This window comes from Amphiura filiformis, chromosome 7, assembly GCF_039555335.1.
Source record: "Amphiura filiformis chromosome 7, Afil_fr2py, whole genome shotgun sequence".
Lineage (NCBI taxonomy): Eukaryota > Metazoa > Echinodermata > Ophiuroidea > Amphilepidida > Amphiuridae > Amphiura > Amphiura filiformis.
This window is the reverse complement of record NC_092634.1, coordinates 27,971,756-27,997,583: the sequence shown is the minus strand read 5'-3', so window position 1 is coordinate 27,997,583 and position 25,828 is coordinate 27,971,756. Positions and strand designations below refer to the sequence as shown.

Here is a 25,828-nt window from a genome sequence, read left to right as displayed (position 1 = left end):
TGGGAATTACACCCTGTCATGGGGCCTCTTATGCCCTACAACAAGTTAAAACTGCATTTCTAAAAGGTTTCAGTGTTAGATGAAAATTGGTCAGTGCATCGTGATCGTGGTATGATAAAATTCCTTCTATAATCTGTGGATAAATGTTTATAATCTGTGAGTTAATGGTACCAGTACATTGTATTGTTATCATGGTTATCACCCATTTGCTGTTTTCTGTAATCATGGTGATCTTGAATGAGAAATACTAGCTAGTACTAACAAGGTAAGACTGATCATAGTTTAATTAATTTAATTCTATTTAGTGATAGTTACAGGACTATTCATGGGTATTGGAATAATTCTGGTAGACCCTGCGCACAAGTATAACCCTAACCCTAAGCAACCCAATTATAACCCTAACCCTAATCCTCACCGTTTATAAACCTAACCCTAATCCTAACCCTAATTTTAATTTAAATTATAAGGCATTACTCGTTGACTGCCGATAAAACGCCCAATAAAGACCGCGCCGGCCAGTTAAAGTACATGCCCTATCACACCACTCCACACCATACATAAATTCTCCCAGTCACATTTCCCAAATATGAAATTAAAAAAAGTCAAGTTTTAATTTACTTCTTTTAAAGTTTGGCAGAGGCGGGGTTCGAACTCACGGCGCAACGCTTAGTACTCTATGAGCCTAGCGCCTTAGACCACTCGGCCATTTGTCTTGTTGTTATTCATTTGAAACTTATTTAAAAATATAATCGCTACCACGTGACAAGCAAAGACAGAAAACGTATTATATTTTGGAATTTTATCATTAATGTGTATTATAATAGAGCTACCATTATTTATATTGTTGAATTCTCAAGCGCATCATTTCGAATTGGGTTTTTATTCCTAAAGCCCGATACTGACTCCTCCTGTACATTTTAATTTCATCGCGGGATGCTGAGATGTTTGAAAAGCATCGCAGCATCGCATACCGCTGCGAAGTGGAGTCAGGATCGGGCTTAATTCGAACCACCAGCATCCATGGTTCGATGTAGAGAGTCTTTCCTATTCAGAGGAAATATTGCAATTACACACCTTATTGCCTTTTAACAATAACCAATGACACTAGCACGTAATTCCAGTCAAGCACCAATCTTTAATCCTATTGTTGAAGAGGATAATAAGCTTATACTTATGTATAGCATTCGTAAAAAAGCTTAAGTCTTTGTTTGCTTTGGTTAAGTCCTGTTCAAGTGGTGGATTAACCAACAATTAACAATGAGAGTACATTCCTGAACCTCGTTCAGTTAGCGATGATTTGAAGTGACCGCCAATTATGACCATTTGATATTTAATAGGGGCCTACCAGCAATGTGGAAAAAAGAAATAATGTAGTGCCAAAATAATGTACCCTTTTACGGAAGGAGCAAAGTTTAACAAGTTACAACTCCGCTTCTGCAGTACGAATGTCAGCGGCGAATGTCAGGTTATTATTTCCCAGTCTTGAAAAAATTGCAGGCAGAGGTGGGAATCGATCTCGGTACCTCCCGGTTAAAAAGCACTGTGCAAAACCACTAAGCCAACTAAATATCTGTCGTGAGATGCTTGACATTAATCTTTGATATTGCTGAATGGAACAAATCGCGGAATTAAATCAGTAATAAAAGAAGTAGATTCTTATTTAGCGGCCAAATTGGATAAAAGGGGAAATATTTGTCCCTGCTCTAAAGAAAATATAGGTCAGAAAATTATCAAATAAATTTAAATTAAAAATTGAGACTTTATATTTATTTATTTCACAAGGCGGCATTTTCACAGACAAACACTGTATACGCTAAAAACTCGACCCTCATTACTAGATGATGGCATAGCTCAGTGTTAGAGCATCAGACTGGTAATGTCAATATCGTTGGTTCGAATCCGCCTGCCAGCAATGGTTATTATGGTTTTAATGCTACGCTACAATTTGTTCAATTTTTTTTCATTTATTTATTTATTCATTCATTCATTCATTCATTCATTCATTCATTCATTCATTCATTCATTCATTCATTCATTCATTCATTCATTCATTCATTCATTCATTATTTGAAAGGGGTATTTGAGCAATTTGAAGTTTTTACCCCCGTATAATCCTATGGGGTCATTTTGAACCCACCCCTCCCAAATTGCCAAAACCTATGAGTTTAAATCATACATAATGATCAGTACGTCAATCATGAGTGAACACCGGTTGGTCACTGCATTTATTTGGGAATGGGTAGGCACTGCAGCTTGATTCACCATCCACAACATGATAATGTGTGCACATGCTACATTATATACACTTGTAGGCCTATGTTGTTGTTGGTGTATAAGTAATGGGCCTTGCAATTGAAATGCCTCAAGCTTTTAATCCGATATGCAAATTAGCTATTTGTTTTCATGAATTGGAAGACATTCTTTGATCAGTGTTGATGTATTACTGAGCTCAATGATCTGAAATTACTGGAGTGTGAGGTCAGCATAGTATCTACTCTCTGATAGTATTTTATTAACAGGAAGTATAGAGGCCCTGCATGAAATTATCGATTGGCTCCAAACAAAGGATTTGAGCCGGTGTCCTTCACCGTAGTTATGGCGGAGTGCAGTCCATTCAATCAAATGTTGTCATCAACCTATTTGATTGCAATCATGCTTTTGTTGAATGCATTTGAGTAGTCCGCCATATTTACGGGATGATATGTCACATGCAAGGCCTCTATTCTCCAAATTCATTTCCTAATGTATGTGAGAATGATACAATAATGACATGAGGAACATAGTCATTGATGCATCAGTTTTAAAATAGACTAGGCGGTTACCATATTTGGCGGTTCTCGGCTGGGCGCGATTACCAGGCTGATGGTGACATGTCCATATGACAGTTTTACTAATTTGACCTCAGATGACCCCTGGCGACCCCAAAATGACCTTCCAAAAATTGGCTCTAAATGTTGACTGTACCAACCAAGTTTCATGCCCATACGACAGTTTTTAGTAATGATGACCCCTGGGTGACCTTGGATGACCCCAAAATGATCTAAACTTATAACTCTAAATGTTGACTGTACCCACCAAGTTTCATGCCCATATATGAGTTTTACTAATTTGACCTCAGATGACCCGTGGTGACCTTGGATGACCCCAAAATGACCTTCAAAAATGTGGTTTTAAATGTTGACTGTACCTACCAAGTTTCATGCCCATACGACACTTTTTAGTAATTTGACCTCAGATGACCCCTGGGAGCGGACCCCGGTGTCAGATGCCTTTAAAACGAACATAAACATCTTCTTGACAGGACAGAACTACACCCACCCACCGAGTTTGAGCCCCGTACGACCTAGTTTCATGCCCATATGACAGTTTTAGTCATTTTACCTCAAATGACCCCTGGGAGGGGCCCGGGTCGGATGACTTAACGAACATGAACATCTTCTTGCCAGGACAGAACTACACCCACCCACCCACCGAGTTTGAGTCCCGTACGACCTAGTTTCATGCCCATATGGCAGTTTTTAGTCATTTGACCTCAAATGACCCCTTGGAGGGGGCCCCTGGGTCGGATGACTTAACGAACATAAACTTCTTCTTGCCAGGACAGAACTACACCCACCCACCGAGTTTGAGCCCCGTACGACCTACGACGGCCTCACATTAGCAGTCACAGACAAAACCTAAATCTACAGAATATATCCATTACTCGTCTCGAAAGAGCTCAAAATAAATAACTTAGAACATTTTCTTGATGTCCTTTAACATGTTTCCATAGTTAACCATCGTTAGCCATGGATATCTATGCTGTAGAACTGACCGGTGACTAAGTCCGATTTATTGGGACGTTTATCGACTATCAACGAGTAATGGGGCTGTCATTTTCTCAATTTTCAGGCTGGTGACTCAAACTTTTCGCGCGCTGTGCATGTATTCTTGCACACAATCTTTCATTATATAATGCAGATATTTTGCGCATATAGACGAATCCAAATACACGCATTCCTACACCTGACTAGCAGCCTTTAGTTGGGTAGCCGTCGGCTACAATGCACTCAAAATGTGAAATGATTCGGCCTTGGCGGAAATTTTAAACTGCATTCCATCACCCGTTTTACACCTTCCGCGAAAACACAGGCAGACAAAAGAATAACACAATACAGTTCCTTCGACAAAACACACAGCATGGTCTATTCGCTGTTGAAGTGACATAATAATCGGATTAATACACGCGGTATCTATGCATTGATGTACTTGCGAACAAAAGGGCTATATGTATGAATAGATGCGACGGGATTACCTGCGGAATTATCTCCATTATATATATTATTAGCTATTATTCTATTAACCCTCCTCGTCCTTGCATCTTCTATAGGTGTTAGGCGGCTTTTATTTGCACAATTGGACGCTCAAAGCACCAGGTTGGTGCTAGCGGCTACCCAAAGATGTCCGACCAAATCCTGACCATGACTTGGCTACTTGGATTCGTCTATAGCGCGCCTTCTTTACACACACAATTAAATTTTAACGCACTCCACACACTTTCTTTGCTCTAAAAGTTTTGATGCGCTCCTCGCCTTTGTTCCGGCAATGAATAATTTGTCTTGAGTCTGTGTAGGTGGAAGTGGGTGGGGGGGGGGGGTCATAAAATTTTCGACCCAACATAGGGGGGTCTAAAAAATTGTGCCCGCAATAGGAGGGTCATAAAAAATTTTACTCCGGTCACCGACCCCCCCGACGAAGAAAATGACATCCCCCTAACCAAACCCTAAAACACAGGGTGCACAGGGTAAACCAGAATTATACCTGGGTAATAATAATAATTTCTATTCATGTTTTAGTCCAAGACACAATATGTTTATCAGCACCGTTCAACATCTTTATTAACCACTCCCGTTTACTAACTGCTCCTGTTTACTCTACTAGTGCACCTGCAGCTGTGAGAGCCCTGATGCTGTGAGAGCACTGGCATGATAGCGATACTGTTTGATGACCTAAGACCTCGGTGTAATTTTTTTCATGCTCCCCTCATACGAAGGATTCCACCTATCAAGTTTAAGCCCAATAGGGCAAAGTTTAAATTTAGCCCCTACATGACCTTTGACCTCAATTTTGTTTTGCGCATATATTCCCCTCGTATCAAGGATTCCACCCACCAAGTTTGAGGCCGATAGGACAAAGTTTGAAATCCATGACCTTTGACCTTTGACCTCGGATGACCTCCATATAATGTTTTTCATGCTCCCCTCATACGAAGGTTTCGACCCACCAAGTTTGAGCCCGATCTGACCAAGTTTGAAATTTGACCCCTCCGTAATGACCTTTGACCTCAGTCGACCTCGATTTTATTTTGGGCATATATTCCCCTCATATCAAGGATCCCACCCACCAAGTTTGGGCCCGATTGGACAAAGTTTGAAATTTTGACCTTTGACCTTGACCTCCGATGACCTTCGAAACTACCTGGTAAACAGCGCCCGCCCGGTACCCATCTATGTGTGCAATATCGGGACGATGCGTCGAAGTGCGGCGGAACGCATAGCTGGACAGACACACACACAGACAGACACACACACAGACAGACAACGGCTATTAGTGCACCTGCAGCTGTAATGGCCATGTAGCTATTAGGGCACCATCTGCATGAGAGACACACTTTTTGACCCCAGCTGACCTTTGAACTGGGATGACCTCGATGTAATTTTTCATGCTCGATCATATCAAGTCTAAGCACAATAGGGCAAAATTTAAATTTAGCCCCTAGATGACCTTTGACCTCGGCTGACCTCAATTTTGTTTCGCACATATATTCCCCTTATATCAAGGATTCCACCCACCAAGTTTGAGCCCGATAGGACAAAGTTTGAAATCCATGACCTTTGACCTCGGATGACCTCCATATAATGTTTTTCATGCTTCTCTCATACGAAGGATTCCATCCACCAAGTTTGAGCCAGATCGGACAAAGTTTGCAATTTGACCCCTCCGTAATGACCTTTGACCTCGGTTGACCTCGATTTTATTTTGAGCATATATTCCCCTCGTATCAAGGATCCCACCCACCAAATTTGAGCCTGATCGGACAAAGTTTGAAATTTGACCCCTCCGTAATGACCTTTGACCTCGGTTGACCTCGATTTTATTTTGGGCATATATTCCCCTCGTATCAAGGACCCCACCTGCCAAGTTTGGGCCCGATCGGACAAAGTTTGAAATTTTGACCTTTGATCCATGCGGGGTATTTTTCCCCTATGACCTTTGACCTTGACCTCCGATGACCTTCAAAACCACCCGGTAAACAGCGCACGCCCGATACCCATCTATGTGTGAAATATCGGAACGATGCGTCGAAGCGCGTCGGAACGCATAGCCGGACAGACACACACACACACACACACACACACAGACAACGGCTATTATTTTAGTAGTATAGATAGATAGCTCCCGCTAGTTTTGAATAAAATAAACACACTATCTGTGGTCATCTTGTGACTCCCTACATTTTGGTCATCAAAAGTATTATGCCCCCCCGTATTTTTCTTTCCTAAAATTTATGACCCCCTGTATATTTGGGATCCTCCTTCCAAAGAAACTAATAGCCCCCTAAGGGGTATTTATGGGGCTCAAACTCAGTGACAACAAACCTCACAACCAGGGGGACATTTTGCAGGGGTCATGTCAAATCTTAGAATTGCTGCATTTTCTGGCAATATGTAGGGGTACGGAGCTCAAACTCAGTGACAATAAACTTGATGAGAAGAGTAACATTTTGGAATATTTTGCATGGATCAGGTCAAAGGTCAGCTGGGGTCAAATCTTCAATTTCAATATCTGGACATCTGTGAGGGGTACTGGGCTCAATCTCGGTGACAACCTCATGACCTGGGGAACATATTGGAACATTTTGCACGAGTCAGCTCAAAAGACATCATTCTGGGGCCAAATCTTAGAATTGCGTTATCTGGACATCTGTAAGAGGTACAGGGCTCAAACTCGGTGACAACTCATGACCAGGGGTGAATTATGGAACATCTTGCAGGTGTCTGGTCAAAGGTCATCTGGGTCAAATCTTAGAATTGCATTTTCTGGACATCTGTGAGGAGTACAGGACTCAAAACTCGGTGACAACAAACCTCATCACAGGGGAACATTTTTGGAACATTTTGCAGGGGTCAGATACCTCCACAACACCAACATGCCCCAGCTAGGTTTGTGGTCTATGACCACCATTTGCCTCTAGTTGATATTATTATTGATGGTTTTCATATGGTTTTGGTTAACATTTATGCTCCTAATAATGATGACCCAGAATTTTATATTGATGTCTTTTCAAAATTGGATAACGTTGATGCTTCTCGTTTAATAATCGCTGGAGATTTTAATCTTGCCTTGGGACCCCTTGATTATCGTGGTTCATGTGTCGTTCATCGTAATAACAATTCAGTGGAATGCATTGGTTTCCTTAATGGATGAATTCAATCTTGCTGATGTGTGGCGTAATGAACATATAAATTTGCGTCCTTACACGAGACATCAAAAACTGTTCTGTCTAGGCTTGATTATATTTTATTCGGGCTTAATTGATAATGTTAAAGATTCTAATATTATTTGTGGAATTAAGTCTGATCACTCAATTGTGAAATGTAATATTTCTATAAATGAGCCATCCAGAGGTAGCGGTTACTGGAAAATGAATTGTCATTATCTTAGGTCTGATGCAGATTTTATTTCATTTATTAAAGATAAAATTAATGACTTTAAGGACATTCACAAATATACTTTATGTAATCAACATGTTGTTTGGGATGCTTTTAAATGTAGTATCACTGGTCATTGCACGCAATACTGCAGTAGAAAGAAAAAGGAGAATATGAAAAAGAAACAAGAGATTCAAAACAAAATTGATCAGATTAACCAAGATATTTCTAATTTCAATGATGGTGACACACACAAACTTTCTTTTTTGCTTAATAATCTTGACTCATCACAAGAGGATTTAAACAAAATTATTGACAATATAAAACTGCTGGTTTAATTGTTAGATTCAGAATAAGATGGGCTGAACATGGTGAAAGAAGTGATAAATATTTTTGTAATCTTGAAAAAAGTAGCAATGAAAAGAAAAATATTTAGTTTTTAAAAGATGAAAATGGATCCCCTATTTCTGATCAAAAAGACATTATGAATCACCTTCAATGTTTTTATCAATCTTAAATTTTATATACCTCAAAATCCAACCAAAATCTACTCCAAATAATAAGGATAATGTAACATTATTTTTAAATAATTTGGATATTCCTCAACTTTCTAGTAATAGGAAAAAATGAATAGACCAATTACTAACGCCGAAATTTTGCAATCTTTGAAGACCATGAACTTAAATAAAACCCCTGGATATGATGGGATGCCTGTGGAATTCTACAACGTCTTTTTTACTGATATTTATGATATGGTGATGAATTGTTTTCAATATTCTTTTGAGCAAGGTTTCATGTCTATTTCTCAGCGTACTGGTGTAGTGACTTTATTACCCCAAAAAAGATTAAGATCCCCATTTTAGTAGGAATTACAGGCCTATTTCTCTCCTTAACAATGATTATAAAATTATTGCTAAAATCATGGCAAATCGATTTAAATTATTTTTCCATGAACTTATCCACGAAGATCAGACTGGCTTTATGAAAAGGAGAAATATCGGTAATAATATCAGAACAATTATTGATATTATTGATTATTGTGATTCAAACGATATTCCAGATTCCATTGTCTTGTTAGATATTGAAAAACCATTTGATAGTAGGGAACATGATTATTTATTTCAGGTTTTGGAGGCATTCGATGTTGGAAATAATTTTATTCAATGGGTTAAAACATTTTATTGCAATAGAAAAAGTTTCATTTCAAACAATGGGTTTTTATCCGATGAGATTTTCTTAGAACGTGGTATATTTCAAGGTTGTCCGATTTCGCCTTTATTGTTTTTGTGCGCGATTGAAGTGTTAAGTATTTCAATAAGGGGAAATGACAAAATTAATGGCATTAAGATTGGAGATAGAGTAAAAAGGTTAGTCTTTTGGCTGATGACACAACTTGTTTTTTACATGGAGATTTTAGGAATCTTTTTGATACTCTTGAACATTTTGGCAAATTCTCTGGGTGCAAAATAAATATGTCAAAAACTGATGCTATTCACATTGGAAGGTTGAAAGGGAATGAAGCATTGAGGTCACTTTGCCTGCCAATCTGTCTTTATTTGCATTTCCTCTTTGAAACTTTTTTCTCATTCTGCACCTTGTGTTCGTTTTGTTCTGTCCTCTTTGGTGTTAAAATTTATATCATAATATCAGCTATCATTTATATTGTGTAATTTGTTAATAGATCATAGACAGTAACACTATGGCTGTCGAAAGATAAAAACAACTTCTGCACAATACTTGAAAGAAAACTGGTCTTTTTAGAAACATTACAATTAATTATTTTCCACTTTTGTCTGATTTTGCCGATAGGTAAGAATATATATAATAAACTGACTTTCTAAGATTGTTTTGTCTCTATATTTGATTCAACAGAACATGTAAACGGTGGCATATTCTCATCAAAGAGCCACACTTGTGGCAAACTGTAGACTTTTGGAATGGTTACAACCTGGACTCACCATATCAGAGTGAACAGGATGAAGCGAAGTATATTAAACAGTTAGCAAACACAACCAAGCGAATCCTTCAATCTTACACAGACTCTTCGCTAAGAGTGGTGTATCTCAGGGCTTCAAACTGGGCCGTTATGCGATACTTGACCAACAAGTGCCCAAATCTACAAACGCTATCATTTCTTTCATCAGATCAATACAGTCCATATTCTTGCAATAAGGACATAATTAAGTATTTTTCCAAGGCCAACTTTGCTTTACCTTTACAACTTGAAAAGCTTCAGCTATCCTTTGTTGCTAACATAAATTGTACGTATGATGATGATTACCCCACGAGAGAATTTTGGATAGTATCAATCAAACAATTCAGAAATACTATCATACCAAGAATTTTACAATGTCAAAATTTACGCCACCTAACACTTTATAAGTGTTATGAAATATCACCAGAAGACGTGGAAATATTGACGTCTGGATTACCAAAGCTTCAAGAAATATGTCTGCTTTATTTGACCACTTCATCTTTTGTCACACGAGGCCATGCCCAGGCTCCATCTTTACAAGAGATCCTAAGAATAATTGTTAATAACCTTCAATATCTTACAAGCCTTCACATAATAACGCCCAAATATAATCAGTATGCTGCAGATGAGTACGATATAGACAATATCTTACAAGAATTGAGTAATCGACAAATGTTTACAGATCTTCACGTCACAGAGGCTTTATTTAACCCGGTATCTTTCGCTACTATGACCCAAGCATTACCTAACATGACAGAACTAGGGCTTTACGTTTGCAATTGCATAACTGATGAAATTATCAAATCTAAGTAAAATTGCAACATATATTCAAGTTTGAATGTGTAGACTTGAAATTGGTAAAATAATGAACTTATCTCCAGTTTGTACTAAATTAATGATTAAGATTGAGCTATGTTTCATTAATTTGGCTGCATTTTTCCGGAATGGGGAGTACTCCCAGCCCTCTACACTGTTGGTAAAAACGGTTTTACACTGAAAAATGATAACATCGTCCTCTGCTCCCAAGTATTATTACAAGGGTGGTTATTGCGTTCTAGTGACGGTTTCCTCCAAACAAAATTAGCACAAAATACAGGCTAATCATACATTTATAAAAGCTATGTGACATTGTCAGGCACGTATTAAACCAGCCTCGGTGTTCCCATAATTGAGAAATTTCCTCTTGCTAGAGGCGTGAGAGCTCATTTAACAGAGTTGTTCAGTTTCCGTCCCATTTTTTTTTAGAAAATATTTTTCCAGAAAATGTTTAATTAAAAATAAGTGCACCTGAAAGAAAATATCAAATCACAACATTTAGAATTATAATTTTTGTTATTTTGTGACAAAACTGTAAATTTGAGCAATATTGAAACTCAATTAAACAATACCAATTTCGTCCGTATACAAAATAAAAAAATATTCCTATTGATTTTACGTTTTCTTGTTTTCATTTGATTATGAAAATTCCTTTTCTTGCGACTTCTTTCTTGTTTAACTGGAAAAACATGCAAATGTATATTCTTTACCAATATGTGGTTTTTTTTTGAGCCAATACTTTTACCGATTTCAATCAAATATAGTCTGGTATATTCAATAATGTACCGTATGAATTTTCTGATATTTGGATTAAAACTGGCCGATTTATTATGACTTTATGTCCTCCCATAGAACTGGTAAATGGCTAAAATAACCAGTGGGATTTCTTTCACCTTACCCTATTATTTCAGCTTAAAATGGACAGCAATGGATAGCAACCATTTCTGGTAATATTACCAATAATATTCCAACATTTTGATTAAAGAACAAAAAATAATAAGATAATCATAGATTGTGGCTTTAAGGTTGTTGTGATTTGGTAGTTAACAGCATCTTACGAATGGTAGTGAGCCTTGGCAAAAACTGCATTGCTCAATTCATAGCGAGCGTGTAGAAGAATTAAAATATCACAGATATACTTTTATAGGTGCTGCGGTTCTTGAGTTATGTTGTAATGAGTGCAGAAACAACAACATTTTTGTAAAACGTACATAACTCAATAATAACAATAAATTAAGCAAGTTTGCAAAATATACGATTTGTAGAATGAACTTTTACAAAATATCAAGGTGTTATTTTTCAATAATATATTGATCTAGATAATGAAAATCGATTTTTAGGTTGCTTCGACCAACAATACCTCGTCTACCCTTAAAGGGGTTCCCGCTCCGCCTTAATTGTTCAAGTTTAATTCAAATAAAGAGTTGAATTGCAAAATTGCTTACGTCAATTTTTGACTTTTTGAGAAAAATACGTTTTTTTAATTGTGCAATAATTACTTGTTCGATTTGATTCATTTTGGTTTTGAACAAAGTGTAAATGGAAATAAACTAAAATAATACGTTTGGTACACATTTTTAGCCTTCGTATTTATTTTATTATTACTTTTATATCATGCCTTTTATGGATGTAAGCAGTTTTGCAGTGCAACTCATTTACCCTATTTCTAAAAAACATCTCTAAAATCAGAGTTAAATCCATTTGTTGGCATGATATTATGCACCTTGATTAAAGCTTTCAAAATCAAAAAGAAAAATTTAAATATCTCATTTACTTCTTTAATTATGATTTTCGGCCATATTTTAAGTACTTTTATTAATTAAAATTAATTGTTTCAAACATGGTGACTCAAAAATAGTTAATTTTGGTTTTGAAAGTTAAAGACCATTGAATGCTACCGTAAAACATCAAAAAAGGAAAACAACATTGTTTTTTTGAGATTTTGTAGACATTATAAGTCAGAATTTCCGGAAATTCCCGAAGATTTACAATATAATAAGGAACGGAAAGTGGTATGAAAGTCAAACAAGCACCAAAATGTGTATTTTTATTGGCACTATAACGTAACACCAAAAACTCAATTTTGAAAAAATGGTCCCAAATCTTCAAATAAGAACCAAGGCAAAAAGGAACCAAACCTACAAATAATTTTGACCATTGTTATGATGTGTAGTAATTGCTACAAAATGTCAACAAACTTTTACACAGCATTATGGTTTATTAGTTTTCTATGCAAATTGTTATACTTCAATTCGCAACAATAATATCTATTTGTACATGTGTATTTTATATCTCCATGCGTGATCCTGTTCTATCGCATGAATAAATTTAACAATACAGTTAACGCCATTTGCACGATTACTCTAACGTAAATACGAATCTCAATTTAGAATGGTAGACTCAAACCGACATTATGGCTAAAGGGGACTACGCAATTTTCATCTTCTTCTTTGTATTGATTTATCATTGCAGAGGAGACAGCACCAACCAATGTGATGATGAAAGTATCGTACATTATGTTGGTCCTGGTGATTTTATACTCGGTGCGCTATTCGATGACTTACACGACCAAGGTTGTACTAACGCCAATTCTGATCGTCAATATGATTACGAAGGGTTTGCTACGCTTCACAAACAAGAAGCCATCGTGTTTGCGTTGGAAGAAATAAACAAACGAACTGATATTTTACCGAACATAACACTTGGGTATGACATTTACGATACATGTGCTCAAAAGCAACTGGCTGTGAAACAAGCGATCAATCAAGTTATGTACAAGGAACATTGTAGATACGTTGAAGAAAACTTCTGTGCGATATCCAAAGTGGATAATGAAAGCAAGACACATGCACCTTTCATTGGTGTTGTTGGTGCAGAATGGAGTGAGATAACCTCTACCATAAGCTTCCATTTCAGTGCCTTCCATTTGCCTACCGTCAGCTACTTTGCATCCAGCGACGAATTATCTGATCCTGTTATGTTCCCATTCTTCTTGAGAGTTATACCCCCGGACAAATTCCAGATTGACGCAATGATTGCCTTACTAAACCACTTTAATTGGACGTCAGTTGCATTTGTCTATACCGATGACAGCTATGGAAAAACAGCATTCAAACGGTTTCAAAATAAGACTGAAAACAGTATCTGTATTGCTGAACAATTTGGCGTTGATTCAAGATCAACGAAGTCAGATTTTGATTTTATAGTAAAATCAATTTTGAATCATTCTGATACCAGAGTGGTTATCCTGTTCACTCATCAGACATATGCGAGACTTTTCTTCGAAGCAATGGAGTCAATGGATGCTATTGGCAAATTTCAGCTCATAGGTAGCGACGGTTGGGGGTCAAACGTTCACGAAATCCAAAAGTTCTCGCGTGCTACAAAAGGTACTTTGAAAATACGTTTTGTGGATAAAATAGTACCTCAATTTGAAAACTACTTCCTAAAGGTCAGTCCTGGTAATCGCAATCCGTGGTTTGAAGAATTTAAAACGGAAAGGTCGATCTTAAAGACTGGCTTCAGCAAGGAGAGTGGCGTATCTAGGACGATGGACTCCGTGTTGGTATTTGCTTATGGATTAGACGCACTTTTGAAGGAAGAATGCCCTGGTTTAGACGCAAAATGTGTACAAGAAATCAAAGAGAATTTTAACGGCACCTACGGTAGAACACTTTACGGACACATGACGAGCCTGAATTTTATGGGTTACAACAAGCATAATGTTTCATTCTTTTCCGCTGGAGAAGATATAGGCCGTTATGAGATGGTGAACTTCCAATGCAATGATGATCAAGAATGCCTGCTGGTACCTGTTGGAGATTGGAACTCAATCAGTCAATGGACTATCAATGGAAGTGCTGTAATATGGGGAGGCGACGCCAATAATGAGTTACCAATTTCACGATGCAAAGGGCCTCCTCAATGGCGTCATCCATGGGCTAGCTTCATCATAGTCCTTGATTCCACCGGGCTTATTTGTGGTATGATTGTCACTGGAGCATACATATGGAACAGAAACCATTCCCTGATTCATGCATCTGGTCTTGGAGTCAGCTTTCTCATCCTGGTTGGTGTAATGTTCTCATACCTGCTGGTCTTTGCATTTGTTACCAAGCCATCCGCCATTAGTTGTTACTTTCTGCGGTCGGGATACATGGTGTGTTTTACTACACACTTTGCGCCTTTGCTTGTTCATACTTGGACTATTTTTCGCCGATATAAAGCAGTGACGAGGAACACCAGGAGACCTGGTTTCACTAGCTCGGCATCGGAGATATTCTTCTCACTCAGTCTCATTTTGGTCCAGGTAAATAAAAGGCACTAAATTTAATTCCCACCATGACCCATGGGCGCCGCCATACCAAGACCACCAAGTGATCAGTAGATGTGCTACAAAGCTAAGAGATAGGAATTTCTCAGACAAATATTATCACAGTTGCTGAAAGTTTAATAGGCAACTTAATTTTAAAAAGTTACGGATTCTGTTTTTTAGTATGTTTTCAAGAACTAAATTTTGAAAGTTTTGGTCGACGGAAAAAAGTTATCGACGGAAACTATTACAATAATACTACAAAGTTGCAAAAAATGACAAATTTGCTAGAAAATTTGGACATGCATCCCTGCATTTCTAATTGAAATACACAGAAAGACCACCCGCTGTGCCAAAGGTCACTTTTCCAGACATCCTGTCTAGACACTGTAATGTCTGCGCCCATCAGGTCACGTGGGCATTAAATTAAGTGCCTTTATTTAAATGTCCTAAGACGACAGATTATAACATCGCATATTTCTTCGTACCACTTAGCTAGCGATGAACGTACGTGTCTATAATGATTTTATGCATGCAGTTACGCCAAACTATTCAGGTCATAACAATTCAGATAAAAGTATAGTTTGACCTATCTGCGACTTGAGTTATAAGCAAACAGATCACTATTAGGGGTGGTCCGGTTTTTTGCCCACACAGTGGTCAAAAACGTAAAGGACTCCTATTTCAATTGGCCTCGAATTGTTTTCTTCATATAAAATAAAGTCAAATAAGGAATAGTTTGAACGGTCTAGAATGCTTTGTTATTGCCAAAATCCGACAAAAGGTCAACCTTTATTGTAGGTGGCGATGTTTCGAAACCTCCGAGGTAACGAAACCTCCTAGTAGATGGCGAGAAATTTCCGTATTTGAGCGAAATTACAAAATTTACAAATTTTACAAATTCTGACAAAACTATGATATAACCCCGTTTGACGTTCCTTGGAAAGCTGAGGGGAAAATTGTTGGCCAGCAAACTATATTAATTTGAAAAACTACAAAGTTGACTAAAAATTTCTTGCCAAAAAATTGGCTCCCCAATTTTGACATTTTTGCTTATAGCACAAGATCAGTATGTCGCAGATAGGTCAAACTGATGTGCTTGTTCTAAATAGTAATGACCAGCGGAATACTGTGATATGGATTTGACAAAATCTGACCAATTATGAAATTTGAACCATGTTGTATAAAATTTGGCTCAGTTGACCCCTTAGAGACATTTTTAAACTTTTCAAACATAAACTTTTCGTTTTCTACGCAATTTTCTGATCTACAGATGTCGATTAAAAGTTGATTTCCGAGGGTGTACAATTATAGGCCCTTCTTCCAACTAAAAAAACATTATGGTAGTGTTGCGACAGTTTTTTTTTCGGAAAAAGTGCTTTAATTACTATTCATTCATTTATTGTAAAGTAATGTTACAATTAAAATATTTTAAATAATTGAATTTAAGAGATAACCATTTTAAACTTTTTTCCAGTTTCCTTTTTACTGAAAAATAAATTTACCTCAATATGTTTCAGTTTTGAAATTATGATTATTTTTCAAAGTGTTAGTTTTTGGCGCAGTATATTTTACTTTGAAAAACATACAAAGTTGCATACCTCGCGGAGCTTCACCCTAAAAACCGGTGGACCATCATCACCTATAGTCCCAATCCAATAACCGGAACGGTATAACAATTGAAATGGCAGCCATGTCAGAGGGACAGATCTCTTTTATTGTATTTTTTACGAATTGCCCCGTGGAGGCCTCTTGGTGGACATATTACTTTTTTTTTTATTTGGTAGGGTATATTATCCGTGAGAATAGACCGTGCCACTCGATTTGTGAAAAGATAGTGAACCTTTTGGTGAACCAAAACTGCCTAAAATGAGGCAAAATTGAAAAGAAATGGGGTTTCAAATTGAACTTTGGAATTTAATGAGTATAAATCACGTTAAGTCTAAGGGTGTGCTAATACTTTTCTTAATCTTTGACCATCATTTTTATGTTTTTAAATATTTTAAAAGAATCTAAGCTAATTGAATAGCCAGTAAGTGACTCGGTCTTGTATAACAATAGCTAGATGTACGACGTAACAATTACTTGTCATACTCATTGTAGCTCATTCTCATTGTAATGAATGCCCCTTTCTTCTATTTTGAATCTTCTATTACAGGTCGCAATAACTATTGTCTTTCTGATAGTTACACCACCAGAGTCTATTATCCAAGAACCAGAACATCAACTCACTTGCAACCAAAATGACACAGAGCTAGCCGTATCTATCGTCTACAATGTTCTTCTTATTATACTATGCAGTGTTTGTGCATTTCTTACCCGTAAGGTGCCTAAAAACTACAAGGAATCTCGGTTCATCGGTTTTAGTGTGTACACTACACTGGTAATATGGGTACTCTTCATACCATCGTATGTCAATGCACCGATAGCGAATTGGAAAGTACTGATCTTATCATTTGCAATGCTGATCAGTGCCAGTGTCACCTTAATATTCTTGTTTTTGATCAAACTATACGCTATTTACTTGGTACCGGATGCTGATATGAACATATACATAGCGCGCGATGTAAAAGCTAAACCCGCTGAAGTAAGCTGGCCTTCTGAGGGTGGAAGATCAGGAGCTGGAAGAGTATTGCGTTCGAGATCTCGCGTAAATGCGATATCGTCTGCGACTAATTTTGATGGTCGTCGTTGGTCGTACGGTGAGGCGATAGCTGCGCGCGAGCCGGTGTCTACTGTAAGTATGGTCAAGACGCATTCGTCTTTGGATTCTGATGCCGTGTATCCGCCTCAGTCGTTAACTGGACAAGGGCATATTTATCCTTCAGAAGCAGGGAACTGGCTATAATATAGAAAAAAATTGCATACCTGATTGAAAATACTCAGGAAAAGTCAGATAACAGGTTTATATTTTCTGATCGAAAATATGCACTTACTGTGTACGTTTCGGCAACAGTTGTTGCCAGGTTCCCAACATTTGGATGTCTCATGATTTCCAGCAAATGTGGGCCCGGTGCTTTTGAATTGACGCACTACCCAATAAAAGGTCGTGCATGCTTTTATCGAATGACTTCAGATAAAGGAATCGAACTAGCGTACCGGCCGTAATGTAGTGTATTCAATATACTGTTGGAATCAGCGTATGTATTATCAAATCGGATTAGCAATAGACGAATCCAACGAGCCAAGTGATGGACAGAATTTATTCGGCCATTACTGGATCCCCGCTGCACCAAACAGGTGTTTTGACTGGCCAATTGGGTAGATTAAAGCTGCTTAAAAATCGATGTTATATTGTATTGTGTTGTAAACTTACATCATTCTATTGTCTATAAATATATGACACGGGTGATGGAATACAGTTTAAAACCCCCGCCAAGGCCGCATCATTTCACATTATAGGTGGGATAGACTCGATGGGGATCCAGCTATGGCTGCCATTGAGGTGTAGGAATGCGTGCAATTGGATTCGTCAAACATTTTTGAATACATTGCGCTGCACTATGAGCAGGTTGCACTCATCACCTGTGTATGTCTGCAATCATAAATTGGATACAATACCGGTCTTTTCAAAGATACTTATCTTACTGGTGCGAGTGATCAGAATGACACGGTTCAATGCAGAGGTACCGCGTGAACGTACCAGTGCAGCGCGGTATATGCAAACATTGTTTTCACCTATTGCTACGGTAGTTAATCCGATTATTATATCACTTCGTATTAACTTTCTATTCATGGTAGTATAATAGGTGAACACTTTGTCTTTCAATTGGATGTACAACTACTTAATGTACGATGCCATGATGTTGTTAGATTTACCTGACGCGTTCAAGTTTGAAACTGGTGTATCCCGTAATTGATTATTTAACATTTTTTACGAAAACAATGCTTATCAGAAACGTGTTTTTTTAATAATGATAATTTTTATTATGGTAAGTTTAACTTAAGTGATGGGGTGAAATCATGTTGTTGTTTACTTTATAAACACTGCAGGGAGTTATGCGGTATTTGAATTAGTGTTATGGAAACTAGTATTTTATAATAGTGTAAATAGATTTCAGATTTTCTTTCGGCAAGAAAGAAATATCCTGCATCAATCATATTTTCAAATGTACAGTTTTTTTCTAATTATGTAAAAAACACTATATTAGTAGTTGCGCTAAATATGGAAAAGGGGTAATATGTGAGCAGACACTTTTGGGCAGGATCGTAAATTGAGAAATAACCAAAAATCTGTCCGGAGGTGATTTTTTTCACCATTTGGGTTTGTTGCGAATTTGTGATGTTATTAATGTTTAGAATATTGTCTGATAGTTTCAGACCGGAATATAACTGGCATCTTGTATTTTTTGAGACATTTTTCAAGGTAATTCCTACTCTCAACATTGTCAATAATATTTTTAAAAGCCGATTCCTCAATTTCCAATTTTAAAATACCATAACTTACGAACTCAATATCTTCGCTTAGGAATGTCCAATCTCATTGAGGAAAACGGGGTTGTGGAGCAAAATATCTCTATATTTAAGATATGTAAAAACATCAAAATTGATATCCTGCCCAAAAGTGTCTGACTTTGACATGACACGTCACATATATTTGCGTAACCAGGGGTGATAGTATGTAGCCGGAGTGCCAACACACCCCACAGAAATAATGTAAAATGGATCAATATAGGACGATGGTTAAATTCCAATAAATAATGGTTATAGACGAATCCAACGAGCCAAGTGATGGTCAAGATTCAGTCGGCCATTACTGGGTCCCGTCTGCACCAAACTGGTGTTGTTACTGCCCAATTGGATGGATTAAATCCGCTTAAAAAATCAATGTTGAATTGTGTTGTGTTGTAAACTTTTATCACTCTTTTATCTACGTTAAGGTGTAGGAATGCGTGAAATTGGATTCGTCTATACCCTAATATGCCCCATTAATTCCTGGTAATACTCTTGAATGTATTCATGCGTTTTTGTGGTGAACAGAATAATAATAATAAATAATAATAATAATAATAATATAATAATAATAATAATAATAATAATAATAATAATAATAATAATAATAATAATAATAATAATAATAATAATAATAATAATAATAATTAATTAATTAACACTAATAACAATAATAATGGTAATAATAATGTTTTATTTAAGTCTAAATACAGGGTTGAAAAGAAATAACTCCACCTCCCTCTAACAAACATTCCATTGACATACATTTTGTTGAATAATAATAATAATGTTTTATTTAACACACTTAAATCTAAATACAGGGTTCAAAAGAAATAACTCCACCTGCCCCTAAAAGTACAAAACAGGCCTTTGCATAAGTTGACATACATTTTATTGACTTTTTTAATTTCTTTGAGTAGAAAAATCATTTTTCAACCCTCCCAAAGTTTACCCATTTCCAAAATCAATTTCTTTGGTCAAATATAATCACATTTTTCAAAAATGATGCTTTCAGGAAGAGGTGCACTTTTCAACATCACATACATGTATTCGTGATGTACAAAACGTTCTCGATATCAATGTTATGATTGATTAAATTGTGTTTTTTTTCTTCACCTTTCTGCCTCTGATCCTTCAGTCACCCATGCAATCATCATTCAGTGCAAAACAATGATTTCTTAAAATTAATTTTGACAAAAATGAGGTTTCATTTGACGGTTGTAATCAGTATATAGAAAATGATAAAATCACTAGGGAGGAGAAATGAGTTCTGCACGTATGCATTTGACCAAAAGAGTGAAATTTACATCTAATGCGTAGGTTGAAGCATCTAGCATCTTGTCTTCTTAAGTGATGGCTTTCTTAGATAAATGCTTAACTGTCATGATGTGGCCACAAGAGAGTGACTGCAGTTAAGAGTCTGGATGCTGATATCCAATCGCTTGATTCAACCAATCTCTGATTGCTGTTTCTTCTTTAACTAGTACGCATTTACCAAGAAACTGTGCTCTAGATCTTTCCGACTGACTACCATTTACAAATGAACACTACCATAACTACAAACAGTATTTCTACTAAAGTGATTTTATCGGCTGAATAAGAAAACCCCGTTCGTGTCAAAATTCATGTAAATGAATCATTGTTTTGTACTGAAAGATGATTACATGAGTCATCGGATACATAAAATTAACGAAAAAACAATTAAATCAATGAAAGCATTGATCATGTTGATATCGAGAACGTTTTGTACATTACATGTATAGGATGTTGAAAAGTGCAATTTTAAAAACAAACGTGATTATTTTTGACCAAAGATCTTTTTTCGAAATGGGAGGACATTGGAAGGGTCGCAAAAATAATATGTCAAGTTATGCAAAGAAATGTTTTGTAATCATAAGGGGAGTGGGTATTTTTTTAAACCTTTGGTTTAAGTTTTTAAAAATTCTTATGTATCAAGACAACTGTTTGTCTTAAAATACAAGAATTGCATATAGCCCCAAAAATAACAGCATCACGGGTTGAAACACCAAGACATGTGCTACGTTGCATGGCATAGCTGAGTCCAAGAACGTGATTCGACGGTCTATTCCAGGATAAATAGGACTGAAGACTTCGATGTATTCAGCCACGGTAGATGCAGCTAAATTACCTGGGAAAAAGGCAAGTTTGAATACAAATTATTGTAAAATCGCGCTGAAATTCAAAATTCACTTCGATAAAATAATATATACAGGCTCACCAACAATCGAATGTGGTATGTCGAACTAAACTTCTCAAAAAAGTTTGTAAACTTTCAAAAACGGCTGTATATCAGATAGTTATGAAATTTATCTCCATATTGTTTAATATCAGTGAAAACATTGTTGCTTCTTGTCAACAATGACACCTCATTTGTGACGATAACTAATTCCACGGCTGAGTATCTTTTATCTTTCTTTGAAAGACACCCAAGAGATGTCTCAAAGAAATTGTACCAGAATGACAATTTTCTGCGCTTGAATGAACGAGTAGGTTAATGCAAAAATAAAAGAATGAATGAAAAGCTGTTTCCAGGATATCATTTTGAATGAAAAGTGCTAGGCTGGTTGAAGACAGATTTTGCTTGAAGTGTTGAATGCCATCCCTCAGGAGCGTGTGCTCAGGTTTATAAGAATAATGAGAAAATGCTGTTGTGAACGCATATGGGTTCTCGATCTACTCGTTACTGATTTTAGGTAAGTGGTGATTGTTTTAATGAAACAGCGTGATATTCCTTACTCATGTTTACTGATGCAAATGACGCAGACAATGCCACATCTTGCTTGCAAATGAGACCTGCTTGTTTTTCAAAGACAGTTACTCAATCATGGAATAAGTAATGGTGACAAATTTGGTGTCATTTCTGACAGGAAAGAACACTGTTTATATTGAAATGAAACAGTATGGAAATAGATTTCAAATATTGCTGATAAACCCGTTTTGGAAAGTTTCAAAACTTTTTTTCAGGAGTTTATCCATCGAACCTATGTTTTTCTTTGTATGATCAGATTACATTTTGTGATGGGAAAAAAACCTAACCTGAATATCGATTCTGTCCATTCTCAACAAAGACGTCATAGCCATCACCACCATCAGCTATGAACGTATTTAGAGCTATCTTGTACATCTTCTCTGTATCTAGTGGCAAGAATCTAGGGACATCACAGTCTGTGCATCGAACTAATACTTCCACAACTCTATCTCCCACATCTCTGGTAATGTCATAGGTCACCCAGATGCCTAGAAAGTAGCAAAGTGTTTAAAGTAATTATCATTAGCATGATATGACCTGGTATATAAACAGATAAACAGATGAAAATGCACACACACGTCTGTCAGCAGCCAGCGGTATTATGTCTAAAAACTATGTACATGCATTATACGCCAAACAAAAATAACACGCACAAAAACAACCCCCCCATCACCCATACTTCCTAAAAGGGAAAAATTAAAATTAAGGTTTTCTTTTTGTCAGTGTGTTGTCATGTTGCCAAGTGTTTAAGTGCTCGTAACAGCATAGAGTACATTTTAACACCCCCTACATCTTCCAACCCTCCTATCCATTCTCACACATAATACTCTAGAATAACAAATCGTAATTCAACGTATCAATGTATATCCCTATTCGGAAGTACTCGCGAACACACCCCAACGACCTCCCACCCCCCCAACCCCCCCACCTGCTGGATACACCCTACATTACTGAATAGCCCATTATAAAGATACCCTGATTATACCGGCTCGCGCATTTTATTACCATACCCGACATTTGAAGAAATGCACCATCAAGCTCGTCAGGAACCCAGTTTGCAACCGAATGCTCCAGCATTTCTTTGACGTATCGTCCCTGCAGGTCCAGTACGTCAATCGTGTTTCCAAACGGCAAAACTGTTAGGACATCTCCTAATGATATTTCTCCTGAATTAAGAACAATGACAACAATTTATGAGATGTCTTTCTTGACAAAACACTAAAAAAATTCTCATAAAAGCACTTTGAATTGGAATAGAAATAAATAATGAAAACAAACTGGTTTACTGGTTCCATAAAGAATTTTCAATCACACGGTTGATAAAGCACATAACACACATCAAAAATTGGTTACTGACAATAATATTTAGCGTACCAAACTAAAAGCAATAATGTGTGATTTGCATAAAGAATAGATTCCTATTTAAATCTTTGTTTTCACTGATCACATTATCCTCTTTTAATTTCGAGCCAAACAAATGAGGCATAACGAAGAAAATTGCGATTTCATTCCAGCGCCTACAATGCGTGTACTACGCTCGCCGATCGTAACATGTAATACTGCACGGAGCATTGCTCTCGAAGGGTGTACACATAAGCTGACATTCACGGGAGATGTTAGCAAGCAGTCGATCGATAAACTCTGATTAAAACCGGGTCGACCCGGTTTTAATTTTAAAAAGTTAAATTTTACCGTTATTAAAGCACTTTAGGCTTAGTCTTTTACGTGGTATTTCAATACACCAATGGACATTATGATTATGCAAAAAGTAGAAATCCGAGTAAAATTTAGGGCGTCGCTGTGAAGCAAATCACACATTATGGCTTTAAGAACTACATGATTTACCTTGTCCTATAGAATTCCGGATTCCACCACTATTATAAACCACAATAGCAACTTCATTCCACTCCTCTTCATCGGGAAATGATATGACCTGCCAAAGAATGACGTCAGTGATAAAGTTGCCTATATTGCATTCTCCAGTACGACAACTCTGACGGGTTCCGTCAAGAAAAACGTGTGTTCGCCCGATTATGTCATTAGTTACGTTGCCTAGCGCTTCACTCCATTCATTGATCTTAGCCAAAACTGCAGTATCTATAATAAAACACAAAAGAGACTACTGCAGTTGTCCTTGGATCTTGGCCTAGTTACACACACAGCACAGTAATGAAAGTAGTGCTGATCTTATAGTCAGAGTCTTAATTACCGCAAGAATGTTTTCTTTAACTTGAGATATCGGTGGCGGCAAATGATGCAGTTGTACATTTAAAACTGGAGGTAGAGATTTAAAAGTTTCAACCCCAGAACACACAAAGATGCTTTTAAAATGTAATAAGCGTGCTGTAAACGCATTTTGGTTTTGATCAAAACGTTTAAATAACATTTTTAAATGTGCTATATAAACCGACATTTTGGATAAAAAGCACACACTTTTGGGAAGGGCATAGGAGTTCATTATTTTTTAATTATCTCAAAGAACTTCGATCAACCGTCAATCCTTCATCAGGTCTTGCAGTCATGAAAGCTCTACATATGACCCTACTGTATAGAGGTTATTGCGGATGATCAGATCATGCCAATATCAACTAAAATTAACCTTGCCGAGGTAAAATGCCGACATTTACAGATGGACCAGGTCGAAATTATAAACTTTTACGTTTAGAGTCCTTCAATCGGAAAATTCCAACCTAAGTCAACATAATAATTATGGCACAATGTGGCATTTTACGCCTTAAAGGCCCAAATTGGATTATGTTTGTTTCCCAGGACAACAGCAGACAGCAAACCAGACCATGCCAGAGGATATCATGAGTAGGTTTATTTTACCTTGAAGGCTTGGCCAACCAATATGTCATGAACAAGTAGGAATACAACATACTGGTTAGTTTATTCTCTCGTTTTCACATCTGTTGTTTCATTCTGTGCATTGAATTTTAATTTACATCGCAATATCTGTACCTTGTTCCACAGCTTTGTTCAGAAGAATGGGATTTCCTTGGTACTGAGTAAGTTTGCCATCGTCGTCGAATGTTACATCCAATCGACCAAGATATTTGCTAAAATCATACGCGTGTACAACTGGCACTACGGTATCGGGGTCGTCATCGGAAGTCACCAGGAACGGATAGTCGCCAAGTGGCACTTCTAAATCGGGCGGCGTTCCTGAAGAGAAAAGCATAGCATAATAAAACTGAATAAAAAATATGAAATCAACTGATTTCAATGTGTGAATGTATGAAAAACAGATACCAAAATAGTCTGAGAGAACCGCTCCGATTACTTCGAAGATAATAAGTAACAATAACGTCAATATTCCCGATTCCAGAAAAATACATCACTAATTTGGGATTCGAAAATACAGACTTGACATTTAGTATGGAATATTTATTCACGAAGTGGTCTGCATAAACCGCATGGGCTAAACGCTTTTGCAATTCAACTCTTCTATTAATAATTGGAGTGTGTCAGGAGATGGTGTAACATAATTGTTTGATAGAAAATATGTTTTCCATGAGTTTATATTATGGTGCTCATAATGTAGAGCATTTGTCTAAAATGGTGGATTTATGGAGGATGAGTTTGAGCTTTGTGCGGGACACAATTTCGGACTTCATGCATCATTGTTCTGTTATTATCAAATTGATTGGAGTTTTGGTGATATTTCTTAAACATCGCCAACAATTGGCATTTGTAACAGCTGAATGCACTTATAATGTACCAATTTATTGAAAATGGGAGGAGCTCAAAATATGGCACTTAAAAGTGGTACGAGCTTAAAAAATTTGAATGTTTCCCACTGGAATCAAATG

General features: G+C 36.9%; 2 protein-coding genes across 2 annotated transcripts; one reads left to right on the top strand and one right to left on the bottom strand.

The window, feature by feature from the left end:
* The first annotated feature begins 12,821 nt into the window (after positions 1-12,821).
* Positions 12,822-19,622, top strand: LOC140156965 (metabotropic glutamate receptor 3-like). Its single transcript, XM_072180012.1, has 2 exons — positions 12,822-14,791; positions 16,953-19,622. The coding sequence occupies exons 1-2, from the start codon at positions 12,896-12,898 to the stop codon at positions 17,640-17,642; spliced, it is 2,586 nt and encodes an 861-aa protein (XP_072036113.1). The 5' UTR covers positions 12,822-12,895; the 3' UTR covers positions 17,643-19,622.
* A 1,406-nt stretch (positions 19,623-21,028) lies between these two features.
* On the bottom strand, positions 21,029-24,538 carry LOC140157760 (snake venom 5'-nucleotidase-like). Its single transcript, XM_072181007.1, has 5 exons — positions 24,499-24,538; positions 23,862-24,113; positions 23,027-23,182; positions 22,304-22,504; positions 21,029-21,395 (listed from the first exon to the last, which is right to left on the bottom strand). The coding sequence occupies exons 1-5, from the start codon at positions 24,536-24,538 to the stop codon at positions 21,217-21,219; spliced, it is 828 nt and encodes a 275-aa protein (XP_072037108.1). The 3' UTR covers positions 21,029-21,216.
* Positions 24,539-25,828: the final 1,290 nt, after the last annotated feature.